At 49.2% G+C, this 13,159-nt stretch overlaps 1 protein-coding gene across 1 annotated transcript; it reads right to left on the bottom strand.

The window, feature by feature from the left end:
* Positions 1-5,726: 5,726 nt before the first annotated feature.
* Positions 5,727-8,752, bottom strand: LOC127575724 (cytochrome c oxidase assembly factor 4 homolog, mitochondrial). Its single transcript, XM_052025724.1, has 2 exons — positions 8,648-8,752; positions 5,727-6,209 (listed from the first exon to the last, which is right to left on the bottom strand). The coding sequence occupies exon 2, from the start codon at positions 6,195-6,197 to the stop codon at positions 5,949-5,951; it is 249 nt and encodes an 82-aa protein (XP_051881684.1). The 5' UTR covers positions 6,198-6,209; positions 8,648-8,752; the 3' UTR covers positions 5,727-5,948.
* Between the last annotated feature and the right edge of the window lie 4,407 nt (positions 8,753-13,159).

Here is a 13,159-nt window from a genome sequence, read left to right as displayed (position 1 = left end):
CACATGAATGATAGAGAAATGGAGGGCTATGTGGGAGGGAAGGGATAGATAGATCTTAGAGCAGGATAAAATGACGGCACAACATCGTGGGCCAAAGGGCCTGTACTGTGCTGTAGTGTTCTATGCCAGCAATGCAGAGGACCGATGCCATCAATCCTCTTCCCTTACAACTCAACCTCTCTCCCATGCCCAGCAACTCCAATTGTTTCTTTGTGCTATTAATCTACACACCAGGGACAAATTTCATTGAAATTTGATTAAAAGCATCATTAAACTGGAAAGAGTGCAGAAAAGATTACAAGGATCCTGCCAGAACTCGAGGGAATGAGTTATAGGGAGAGGTTGGGCAGGCTGGGACGTTATTCCTGGGAGCGTAGGAGACTGAGGTGTGACCTTACTGAGGTGTACAAAATCATCAGGAGCATCGATAGGGTGAATGCACACAGTCTTTTTCCCAGGGTTGGGAAATCAAGAACTAGAGGGCATATGTTTAAGGTGAGAGGGGAGAGATTTAATAGGAACTTGAGGGGCAACTTCTTCACCCTGAGGGTGGTCCGTATGTGGAACGAGCTGCCAGAGGAAGTGGTTAAGACAGCTACATTATCAACATTTAAAAGTCATTTGGACCGGTACACGTATAAGAAAGTTTTTGAGGGATATGGGCCAAACGCGGGCAAATGGGACCGGCTTAGATGGGAATCTTGGTCGGCATGGACGAGTTGGGCGGAAGGGCCTGTTTCCGTGCCGTATGACTCTGACTCTACGTCAATGCCTTGGATGTGAATGCAGGGAGTCTGCAGGTAACACGGATGTCGGTGCTGTCGTGGACAGGGAGGAAGGTTGTCCGAGGCTACAGCAGGATTACAGGTCAGATGGAAAGTTAGGCGGAGCGATGGCGGATGGAATTTAATCTCGACAAGGTGTGAAGTGATGTATTTTGACAGTTCAAATAAGGTAGGGCATAACCAGTAAAAGGTAGGGCACTAAGGAATGTTGGTGAACAAAGAGACCTTGCTTATGAGTCCATAGTTCCCTGAAAGTTCAACACCATTTGATAGGGTGGTGAAGAAGGCGTGTGGCATGTTTGTCTTCATAGGTCAGGGCACAGAATGGAAAAGTCACAGAATGAAAACACTAAGAGACATTTTGGAAGGTACACAGATAGGAAAGGTTTAGAGGTATATGGGCCAAACATGGGCAAGTGGGACTAGCTTGGTGGACACCTTGGTCGGCATGGATAAGTTGGGCTGAAGGGCCTGTTTCCGTGCTGTATAACAGTCTATGGCCGGGGGCAATTTACAGCAACCAATTAACCCACCGACCCACACGTCTTTGGGATGTGGGAGGAAACCGGAGCATCCGAGGGAAACCCACGCAGTCACAGGGAGGACGTGCAAACTCCACACGCAGACAGCATCGGAGGTCAGGATCGGACCTGGGTCACTGGAGCTGGTTTTGGTTCTTGGTGGAAGCAACCCCTGTAACAAGCACACATGGGTCCACACTCTCAGCTCTGAGGAAGGAGGGTGTGGTTTCAAATCCCACCACCCATAGCCGAACACAAAATCCAGGCAGACAAACCAGGGTGAAAATTAAAAAAAGACCTGCAGATGCCAGAAATCTGAAACAAGATCAGAAAATACTGTGTCCCTTTCCACAGATGCTGCCCGACTTGCTGAGTTTAAGAGTCATAGAGTGCAAGTTGAGTGGAGGTAGAGTGAGGGGCAGGTTTGTTGCAAAGATGGTGGTGGGAATGTGGAACGAGCTGCCAGAGGAAGTGGTAGAGGTGGGTACAGTTACAATGGGGAAGGAGGGCGAACAGGCGCCGGTCTACATTGGGGGAATCGGCAGTGGAGAGAGTCAGCAGCTTTAAATTCCTGGGCGTTAACATATCGAACGACCTGACCTGGGCCCAGCACACAGATGCAATCACAAGGAAGGCGCGCTAGTGTCTTTACATTCTTAGGAGGTTAAGGAGGTTCGGCTTGTCACCGAACACTCTTAACGAACTTCTACAGATGAACTGTTGAAAGTGTCCTGACTGGTTGCATCACGGTCTGGGACGGCAATTCGAATGTGCAGGAGTGTAAGAAGCTGCAGAGAGTAGTGGACTCTGCCCAATACATCACGGGCACATCCCTCCCCACCATTGGGAGCATCTACAGCAGGCGCTGCCTCAAGAAGGCAACATCCATCATCAAAGATCCCCACCATCGGGAGCATCTACAGCAGGCGCTGCCTCAAGAAGGCAACATCCATCATCAGAGATCCCCACCATCCGGGCCGTGCCATCTTCTCACAGCTCCCATCGGGCAGGAGGTACAGAAGCCTGAAGTCCCACACCACCAGGTTCAGGAACAGCTACTTCCCTTCAACCATGGTGGCAGTGCGACATGTGTAGAGGAAGTTAGGAGAATTCAAGGTGATTTGGATAGGTTGGGTAAGTGGGCAGATACTTGGCAGATGAAGTTTAATGTGGATAAGTGTGAGGTTCTCCACTTTGGGAGCAGGAACAGGAAGGCGGATTATTATCTGAATGGTGTGGGGTTAGGTAAGGGGGAAATACAAAGGGATCTAGGACTCCTTGTTCATCAGTCACTGAAAGTGAACGAGCAAGTGCAGCAGGCAGTGATGAAGGCTAATGGAATGTTGGCCTGTATTACAAGGGGAATTGAGTACAAAAGCAAAGAGATTCTTTTGCATTTGTACAGGTCCCTGGTGAGACCACTCCTGGAGCATTGTGTCCAGTTTTGGTCTCCAGGGTTAAGGAAGGATATCCTGGCTATAGAGGGCGTGCAGCGTAGGTTTACGAGGTTAATTCCGGGGATGTCGGGACTGTCTTATGCTGAGAGGTTGGAGAGACTGGGATTGTACACGCTGGAATTGAGAAGATTGAGAGGGGATCTGATTGAAACATACAGGATTATTAAGGGATTGGACAAGATAGAGACAGGAAATATGTTCCAGATGTTGGGGAAGTCCAGGACCAGGGGGCATGATTTAAGAATAAGGGCTAGGCCATTTAGGACAGAGGTGAGGAAAAACTTCTTCTCCCAGAGGGTTGTGAATTTGTGGAAAGCACTGCCTCAGAGGGCAGCGGAGGCCAATTCTCTGGGCACTTTCAAGAAGGAGCTAGATAGGTTTCTTATAGATAGGGGAATCAAGGGATACGGGGACAAGGCAGGAACAGGATATTGATTGTTAAGGATCAGCCATGATCTCAAAATGGCGGTGCAGACTTGAAGGGCCGAATGGTCTACTTCTGCTCCTATTGTCTATTGTCTATTCGGTTCTTGAACCAACCAGCACAACACTAATCACTACAGTTTAGCAACACTGGGACCACTTTGAACTAAAATGGACTTTTTTTTGTTCGAATTGTGTTCTTTCTTGTAAGAATTGCGTATAATTGATGTTTTTCTTGTGAATGCTGCTTATCTGATGCTCTGTGCCTGTGATGCTGCTGCAGGTAAGTTTTTCATTGCACCTGAGCACACATGGACTTGTGCATCTGACAATAAACTCAACCTTGACTTTGATCACCCCTCATTCTTCCAACCTCCAAAGGATACAGGTCTAATTTCTATTGCCGCTTGTGATGGGACAACCCTCTAATTCCAGGAGTTAGCTAATGCACCTCTCCCAGACTGATCCAGTGCCAGTCTATCCTTTGTTAACAAAGGGGAAGGAAACCGTGTCCTGTGCCCCAGGTGTGGTCTCACCAACGTTCTGCACAACGGGAACAACACTTCCCTATTTCCAAGCTCCAACCCTCCTGAAATAAAGGTCAATTTGCCTTCCTATCCACTTGCCTGCTAACCTTGTGTGATTCATGCACGAGAACACAAGATCCCTCTGCACTTTGCTCCGTTGTTGTCTCCCTCCATTCAGATAACAATCCGCCTTCTCATTCCCCTTATCGAAGTGTGTGACCTCACACTTCCCCACCTTCAACTCCACTTGCCAAGTTTTAACCCACTCGCTCAACCTGCCGATGTCCTGTTACAGTCACAATACCCTCATCACAACATGTCCTTCCTCCTCCTTTCGTTTAGTTGAGAGACTTAGATACCTCACCTTCACCAGGTTATTAATACATTGACGGCCAAGAAGTGATCCCTGGGGTCCTCCACTAGTTAGAATATAGAACAGTACAACACAGGAACAGGCCCTTCGGCCCACAATGTTGTCCTGACCATGATGCCAAATTAAGCTAATCCCTTCTGCCTGCACATGATCCATACCCCAACACCACTCTTGTATCTGCCTCCACCACCACCCCTGGCAGCCCGTTCCAGGCACCCACCGCTCTCTGTGTAAAAAATCTTGCCCCACACATCTCCTTTAAACATCCCCCCTCTCATCTTAAAGCTGCGCCCTCTAGTATTTGACATTTCCACCCTGGGAAAAAGACTGACTGTCTACCCTCTCATAATTTTATTCACTTCTATCAGGTCTCCCCTCAGCATCTGCCGCTCCAGAGAAAACAACTCAAGTTTGTCCAACCTTTCCATATAGCTAATACTCTCTAATGCAGGCAGCATCCTGGTGAACCTCTTCTGCACCCTCTCCAAACCCTTCACATCCTTCCTGTAATAGGGCGACCAGAACTGAACACAATGTCTCCACACAAAAAAATCAGCCATGATTGAATGGTGTAGCAGAATCGATGGGCCGAATGGCAGAGTTCTGCTCCTATATCTTAAGGTCTAATACTCCAAATGAAGCTGAACCAAAGTTTTATACAGCTGCGACATGACTTGTCAACTCTTATATGCAATGCCTCATTACATCCCTCCAGTCTAAAAAACACTGGTTTATTCAGTTGGGATCTTGTTGAAAGATGGAACAGGACCAAGGGACTAAATGGCCTCCTCCTGCCCCGATGTCCACACCACCAGGTTCAGGAACAGCTACTTTCCTGCAGTCATCAGTTTCTTGAACCAACCTGCACACCCCTAACCCTACCTCAGCAACGGAACACTACGGCTAACCTCTTGCACTGCCGTGGACTTGTCTCTGATTGTGTTTTCTTTTGCAATAAGACCTTGTTTTGCACAGCTTTTTTTCTACACTGTGATGCAGAAGTTATGTCCCCTTTGACACTCACCAACTTTTATCAATACACCACAGAAAGCATCCTATCTGGATGCATCACGGCTTGGTACGGCAACCGCCCTGCCTGGGACCACAAGAAACTGTGGAGAGTTGTGGAAACAGCTCAGCACATCACGGAAACCAGCCTCCCCTCCATGGACTGTCTTTACCTCTCACTGTCTTGGTGAAGCAGCCAGCGTAATGAAAGACCCCACCAACCCGGGTCATTCTCTCTTCTCTCCTCTCCCGTCAGGCAGAAGATACAGAAGGCTGAGGGCACATACCACCAGGCTCAAGGACAGCTTCTATCCCAGTGATAAGACCAATGAACATTTCCCTAATACAATGAGATGGACGCTTGACCTCACAATCTACCTTGTTGTGACCTTGCACCTTATTGTCTACCTGCAATGCACTTTCTCTGTAGCTGTGACACTTTACTCTGTACTGTTATTGTTTTTAACCTGTACTACATCAATGCACTCTGTACTAAGTCAAAGTAACTGCACTGTGTAATGAATTGATCTGTATGAACGGTGTGCAAGAGAAGTTTTTCACGGTACCTTTACCTCACCGTACAATAAATTCGACTTGACTACATTTGAGATATCCTGAAAGAGACGTGAAAATCGCTATAAAAGTGTATTTATTTTCCCTTTACGTTCTCCAGAAAGCAACGGGGAAAGTCTTCCAGCAACAGCTCCACCCAATTCTGAACTGCGTCCCATTACACAGCTGGCAGTGGGGCCGAGGAGCAGGTGGTTTGAGATAGGCCAAAGGGCCTCTCACTCCGAGCCGCCTCAGACGAGGTCCTGGCTGGTTCCTGCGTGGATTCCGTGGGCTGCCGGTGGTCAGGTGGTGGCCGGGTTGGGCTGACGTCGGACCCCCGGGGAACCCCGCTCCCTCTGGTGCTCCTCCATGCACCGCTTGAACTCCCGCACAGCCTCCTGGCACCGGCGCCAGTCCTGGTGCTCTGCCATGCAGTCCTGCACTGCGTGGTGGAAGCGGGTGCAGCCGGTCTGCGAGATCATCCTGTCCACCGGGTCCTCTTCCTCCTCCTCGCCCGCCAACCGACGTCTGCCCCCACCGTGGGCCGACATCCCAGCCCAGCCCTGCAATGGAGAGACGTCCGTCAGCAACAGCTCACCAATCCCCCCTCTGGGTCGGGGAGTGGGGGTAATTGGCTGCTGTAGAAAGGGTGGGGGGAGCCTCTACAGACAGCAGATGGTGTTCCTGTACAGTCAGAACCCAGTAACAGTTCCCTTATACAACGAGATGGACTCTGACCTCACGATCAACTTTGTTGTGACCTTGCACCCCATTGCACTGCACTTTCTCTGTAGCTGTGACACTTTACTCTGTACTGTTATTGTTTTTACCTGTACTACATCAATGCACTCTGTACTAACTCAATGCACTGTGTAATGAATTGACCTGTACGATCAGTATGCAAGACAAGTTTTTCACTGTACCTCGGTACAAGTGACAATAATAAACCAATACCAAAAATCTCTACACATCTCTGTTTTCAATGATCAGCCCCTTACTTTGCAACTATCTCTCCCTTTTTGTGACTCTCCCACAAATGGAAATGTCTCAACATCTAGATGAAAAGCATGATGATGTTGGAGGAACTCAGCAGGCCAGGCAGCATCCGTGGAGAAAAGCAGGCGGTCAACGTTTCGGGTCAGGACCCTTCTTCAGGATTGAAGATAGGAAAAGGGGAAGCCCAATATATAGGAGGGAAAAGCAGAGCAGTGATAGGTGGACAAAAGAGGGGAGGTGGGGTGGGCACAAGGTGGTGATAGGTAGATGCAGGTAAGAGATGGTGATGGGCAGGTGTGGGGGAGGAGGCGAGAGCAGATCCACCGGGGGATGGGTCACAGGTAAGGAGAGAGAAAAGGGGGTAGAAAAAAGAGAGAGAGGCTGAGAAAGGGAAGAAAAGAAGAGGCGCGGTTGGGGGGTTGTGGGGCAGTTTTGGGGATGACTTAAAGTGGGAGAATTCAGTGTTCATGCCGTTAGGCTGCAAGGTTCCAAGATGGAAAATGAGGTGCTGTTCCTCCAGTTTGCGCCTGGAATTCTCCTGGCAGTGGAGGAGGCCGAGGACTGACATATCAGTGATAGTGTGGGAGGGGGAGTTGAAGTGACTGGCAACGGGGAGATGCAGATCGCGGTTACGGACAGAGCGCGGGTGTTCTGTGAAACGGTCACCTAGTCTGCGTTTGGTCTCACCGATGTAGAGGTGGCCACACTTGGAGCACCAGACGCAGTAGATGATATTAAGGGAGGTGCAGGTGAATCTCTGTCTCACTAGAAAGGACTGTTTGGGTCCCTGGATGGAGGTGGTGTAGGGGCAGGTGTTGCACCTATGGCAGGGGCAGTGGAAAGTCCCCGGGGTGGGAGTGGGATGGGTGGGAGGTGGGGAGGAGTGAACTAGGGAGTCGTGGAGAGAGTGGTCCCTGCAAAGGGCAGAAAGGGGTGGGGAAGGGAAGACGTGCTTGGTGGTGGGGTCCCATTGGAGATGGCGGAAGTGGCAGAGAATGATGTGTTGGATACGTAGGCTGGTGGGATGAAATGAGAGGACAGGGGGACCCTGTCCCTGTTGGGTCTCGAAGGGTGGCAGTGAGAGCAATGTCTACCCTGTCAAATCCAGCTGAGGACCTTATAAGCTTGAATAACAGAACTACTTTATTTGTCTGCCTGCACTGCACTTTCTCTTTCTCTGTAACTGTAACACTTTATTCTGCATTGTTATTATTTTCTACTACCTCAGTGCTTCTATCCCACTGTTATAAGACTATTAAACAGACCTCTTACGTTAAAGATGAACTCCTGACCTCACGATCTCCCTCGTTCTGACCCTGCACCTTATTGTCTGCCTGCACTGCACTTTCTCTGTAACTGTAACACTTTATTCTGCATTGTTATTTTCTTTTTACTAACTCAACGTACTTATGTTTGGAATGATCCGTCTGGATAGCACACAGATAAAAGCCTTTCACTGTATCTCGGTACATGTGACAACAATAAACCAATTATCAAAAGGGGAGTTGGTGGGTATAGCCAGGGCTACAGAGAAATAAGTAGAGGGGGAGTAGGACTGATGGTAAAGTAATTAAATTAAATTGGTTTATTACTGTCACATGTACCGAGGTACAGTGAAAAACTTTGTTTTGCATGCCATCCATACAGATCATTTCATCACATCAGTACGTTGAGGTAGTACAAGGGAAAACAATAACAGGATGAAGAATAAAGCGTTACAGTTAAAGAGAAAGTGCAGTGCAGGCAGACAATAAGGTGCAATCTACCATGATAAGGTAGATTGTGAGGTCCAGAGGACTGCTCTCCTGCGAACTAGCATGCACGCAATGGGCCGAATGTATCGTAAATGTGGAGGTGAGGGTTCAGGCTGAGGTTCAGATTCACCTGGTTTAGCAGTGGAAGGGTGGGTCGAGGCTAAGGCACAGCCTGTAGGTCAGGGGCTGGGGAGGACAGGTCAGAGGGCGGTTTCTGCCGCTCCCACCCACCCCGCGGACATTTCACTCACCGGCACTTGGACAACCTCCACCTTCCCACTGTCGTCCCAAAATAAATGTTCACCCGGTAGCGGAAATACTGTAGAAATAAAGGTCCGGGGTCATGGCCAGTTACTACGGCAACAGCGAGGCCGGCGAGACGGCAACACACAAAAGGCGCTGGAGGAACTCAGCGGGTCGGGCAGCATCTGTGGAGGGAAATGGACGTCTCGGGTCGAGACCCTTCACACTCCGCCGATAAGAACGCGTCCAGGAACGGGCGAAACGGGGAAATAACAACAACAAAAAGATAGCACATTGATTGATATCAGAGGAGCATCCGGATAAAATCAGCCGCCTGAGAATCGTCGGACTGCTGCTGGTCTAAACTGACCGGTAGGAACGAGGGGTCTTTCTCTCCGCACGGAGGGTCCCAATGGCGGTAGAATCTCCCAGAGTGCGCCGCGGCGGGGAAAGTCCTCTACCTCCGGCACGGGTGACGCGGCGCATGCGCGGCAGTGTCTGGCTGAAGCCCCGCCTTCGCCTCCGGCACCGGGTTGCCCGGCACCGGGTTGCCCGGCAACGTGACCCTCCAGAACCCGCCCCCTCCCCGTCAGGCCGGGAATACTCGGCAGGTCGGGCAGCGTCGGTGGAGGGTGAAGCAGCATCAATGTTTTCGGCGAAAACTCCTCCCCAGACGGGGGAAAATTGGGAATTCAACCTGTTTTAGGTTGCAGAGGGGAAGGCGAGGGCAGTGAACAGCATCACAGCTGCAAGGGAGACCATTCGGCCCATCGAATCCATGCTGGACCGGTTTGAGAGTGACCGGCCATTCCCCGCACATCCGTTCCGTGCCGACGGAAGGGTGCGGACCGACGTTGTCCAGGCAACCGGTCCTTTAACTCCGGCGGTCCGAGAGGAGGAGGGGGATGAAACGTAAAACCGAGGCAGCCGGGGGAGGAAACGTCACCAAAAGTTGTAGAATTCGATATCGAGTCCAGGAGGCTGCCTCCAGAAGATGAGGAGAGATAGAGATGTACAGCATAGGAACAGGCCCTTCAGCCCAGCACGTCTCTGCTGACCATCGTGTCTATCGATAGGAATCGCACTTGCCTGCATTCATTCCATGTCCGTCAATGCCCTGCTCATTCAAATACCTGTCCAGATGCCTCTTATAGGTTGATCTTTGAGCTTGCATTCGGCCTCATTGTGACAGCATAGGAGCCCACAGACCGAAAGGTCGGAGTGGGATGGAGAGTTAAAGTGGCGGGTGGTGGGTTGATGGAAGTAGTAGAGGCGGTACAAACACAAAGGTTAAAAGATGTTTTGAACGGATTCATGGATAGAACATAGAACAGTACAGTACAATACAGGCCCTTCGGCCCACAATGTTGTGCTGACCTTTAAACCTCGCCTAAGACCAACCCCTTCCTCCCAACATATCCCTCTATTTTAAATTCCTCCATATGCTTATCTAGTAATCTCTTGAATTTGACCAATGTACCTGCCTCCACCACCACCCCAGGCAGCACATTCCATGCCCCAACCACCCTCTGGGTAAAAAACCTCCCTCTGATATCTCCCTTGAACTTCCCACCCATTACTTTAAAGCCATGCCCTCTTGTATTGAGCATTGGTGCCCTGGGAAAGAGGCACTGGCTGTCTATCTATTCCTCTTAATATTTTGTACACCTCTATCATGTCTCCTCTCATCCTCCTTCTCTCTAAATCTCTAGCTCCCTGAGTCTCTCCTCATAATGCATACTCTCTAATCCAGGCAGCATCCTGGTAAATCTCCTCTGCACCCTTTCCAACGCTTCCACATCCTTCCTATAATGAGGCGACCAGAACTGGACACAGTATTCTAAGTGTGGTCCAACCAGAGTTTTGTAGAGCTGCATCATTACCTCGTGGCTCTTAAACTCGTCCCTAACATCCCATAAGCTTTCTTAACTACCCTATCCACCTGTGAGGCAACTTTCAGGGATCTGTGGATATGAACCCCCAGATCCCTCTGCTCCTCCACACTGCCCAGGAAAGGTTCAGAGTGATGTGGGACCAATGGGACTATCTCAGGTGGGCTACTTGGTTGGCATGGATGAGTTGGGCTGAAAGGCCTGTTTCTGTGCTGTGTAACTCTATGAAGGTGTGGCAACCCAAAGCTCGGTGTCACCCCTCAGAGCAATCACCCAATCTGGGTTTGGTTACTCCAGAGGAGACCACATTGTAGACACTGAATATAGTACACTCGATTGGAAGAAATGCAAGTGAATCGCTGCTACACCTGGAAGGACAGAGAGTAGATAAATCTCAAAACGTGGAAGTGATTTCAAGATGTAGAGAAAATGAATTGCAAAACATAGACTGGAGATGGGGAGAGTGTCTATAGGTTGTGGGTGGGGATTCAGTGGGTGGGGGGGAGAGACGGTGATGGGGGAAGAGTGTCCGTGGGCTGTGGGAGGGGATTCATTGGGTGGGGGGAGAGTCAGTGACAGGGGAGAGTGTCCGTGGGCTGTGGGAGGGGATTCAGGAGGTGGGGGGAGTGGGTGATGGAGAAAATGTCGGTGGGCTGTGGGTGGGGATTCAGTAGGTGGGTGGGGGGAAGACGGTGATGGGAGAGAGTGTCCGTGGGACAAGACTGATTGTCAGTGTCCTGTAATCACTCCAGTTCCTTGTCACAATGAGCCATCATATTAGAACATGATCCATAGACAGCCTTTTCCATCCTGTTAACCCCGTGAAATGTAGAGCGAACACAAATCCATCACCTTATCTCCCTGAATACGGGTGACTGAATTTATTATCATTAAAAGCCATTCAAGATTACCAATTCTAGAAGAGTGCTGTGCTACATGGGAGGCTTGTAAAATGGTGGAGGAGGGTTATATTCAGCTGGTTCAGGAGGGTGACATGTTCTATACCTCCCAGCCCAGATTTAACAGTTGTGCTCACTAGAGTCACAGAGTTATACAGCACAGAAACAGGCCCTTTGGCCCAACTCGTCCACGCTGACCAAGTTGCATACCTGAGCTAGTCCCATTTGCCTGTGTTTGGTGCATTATCCCTTTAAACCTTTCCTATCCATGTACCTGTCCAAATGTCTGTAAAACCTTGTCATTGTACCCACCTCTACCACTTCCTCTGGCAGCTGGTTCCATATACTCACCACCCTCTGTATGAAAAAGTTGCCCCTCAGGTCCTTTTTAAATCTTTCCCCTCTCACCTTAAACCTATGTCCTGTTTCAGACTCCCCTACCCTGGGAAAAAGACTGTGCGCATTCACCCTATCTATGCCCCTCATTATTTTATAAACCTCTATAAGGTCATCCCTCAGTCTCCTACACTACAGGAAATAAAGTCCCAGCCTATCCAGCCTCTCCTTATACCTCAAGCCCTCCAATCTCGGTAACATCATCGTAAATGTTTTCTGCACTTTCTCCAGTTTAATGACATCCTTTCTGTAACAGGGCAGGCACGGTAGTGTAGCAGTTAACGTAACGCTATTACAGCACCAGCGACCTGGGTTCAATTCCCGTCACTGTCTGTAAGGGGTTTGTACGTTCTCCCTGTGTCTGCGTGGGTTTCCTCCAGGTGCTCCGGTTTCCTCCCACATTCCAAAGACATGCGGGCAGGTTAACACGGGTTTAAGTGGGTGGCGTGGACTTGTTGGGCCAAAAAGCAGTCCTCCAAATGTGGGCTTACCAATGTACAGCTGTAACATGACGTCCCAGCTCCTGTGCTCAATGATATTGGTACACGTGGAAATGGCTGGTTAATTTTGTGTCATTTAGTTTCCTCAGACTGGAAATCTCCACCCAATCTTTCCCATTTGTCCTCACTATCAAGATGAAGATGAAAAGGTCTTTTTTGATCCTTCACTTCATCAACACCAACATTGAAACAATTCAGCTGCACATGTCAGGACAGATGTGGACTGACCCTCCGACATTAAGCATGTTAAAGGCATGTGCATGTTGCGTGACGTGTACGATTACGGTGCTACTCTTGCCCTCTATGATGGGACACTTAACAAACATCCTGTGAAGGGAGAGACAGAGTTACAGCAGCACTCCCAGACCAAATGAAGATAGTCTTAAAAGGTAAACTATCATCATTTATTTATACTTCAAAGTGGGTTTTGTACATCACAGTTCAATTGAGACCACGGAGAGACAGAGAGGAGACATCAGACAATAGGACAGAATCCCATCCAGTCCACAGAAATAACAACATGCCCAAAGTACATTTCCCATTGACCAACAGCGCCTGTCATTGGGAGTCCGTCGATACTAATACAGAGCCTATTGTCAAACAGGAATCACGGAAACTCTGTCTGCAAAATAAATGTTAAAAAAACAAGGCCTTTTATTCCATTGATAAAAGGGAAGTCATTATAGCAATTACTGATAAAGGAGTCTCACACACTAGTGATGGATACAGTCGTTTAAGCACAGTCATTAATCCTTTAGTTGATACAATCAGTTGGTCCCTGTTGGATTGCATTGATCACCAGCTGGGTAGGGGCTCAGTCAGGAATGCATGCT

The sequence above is a fragment of the Pristis pectinata genome, chromosome 11, assembly GCF_009764475.1.
Source record: "Pristis pectinata isolate sPriPec2 chromosome 11, sPriPec2.1.pri, whole genome shotgun sequence".
NCBI lineage: Eukaryota > Metazoa > Chordata > Chondrichthyes > Rhinopristiformes > Pristidae > Pristis > Pristis pectinata.
This window is presented reverse-complemented; position numbering and strand designations above follow the sequence as displayed.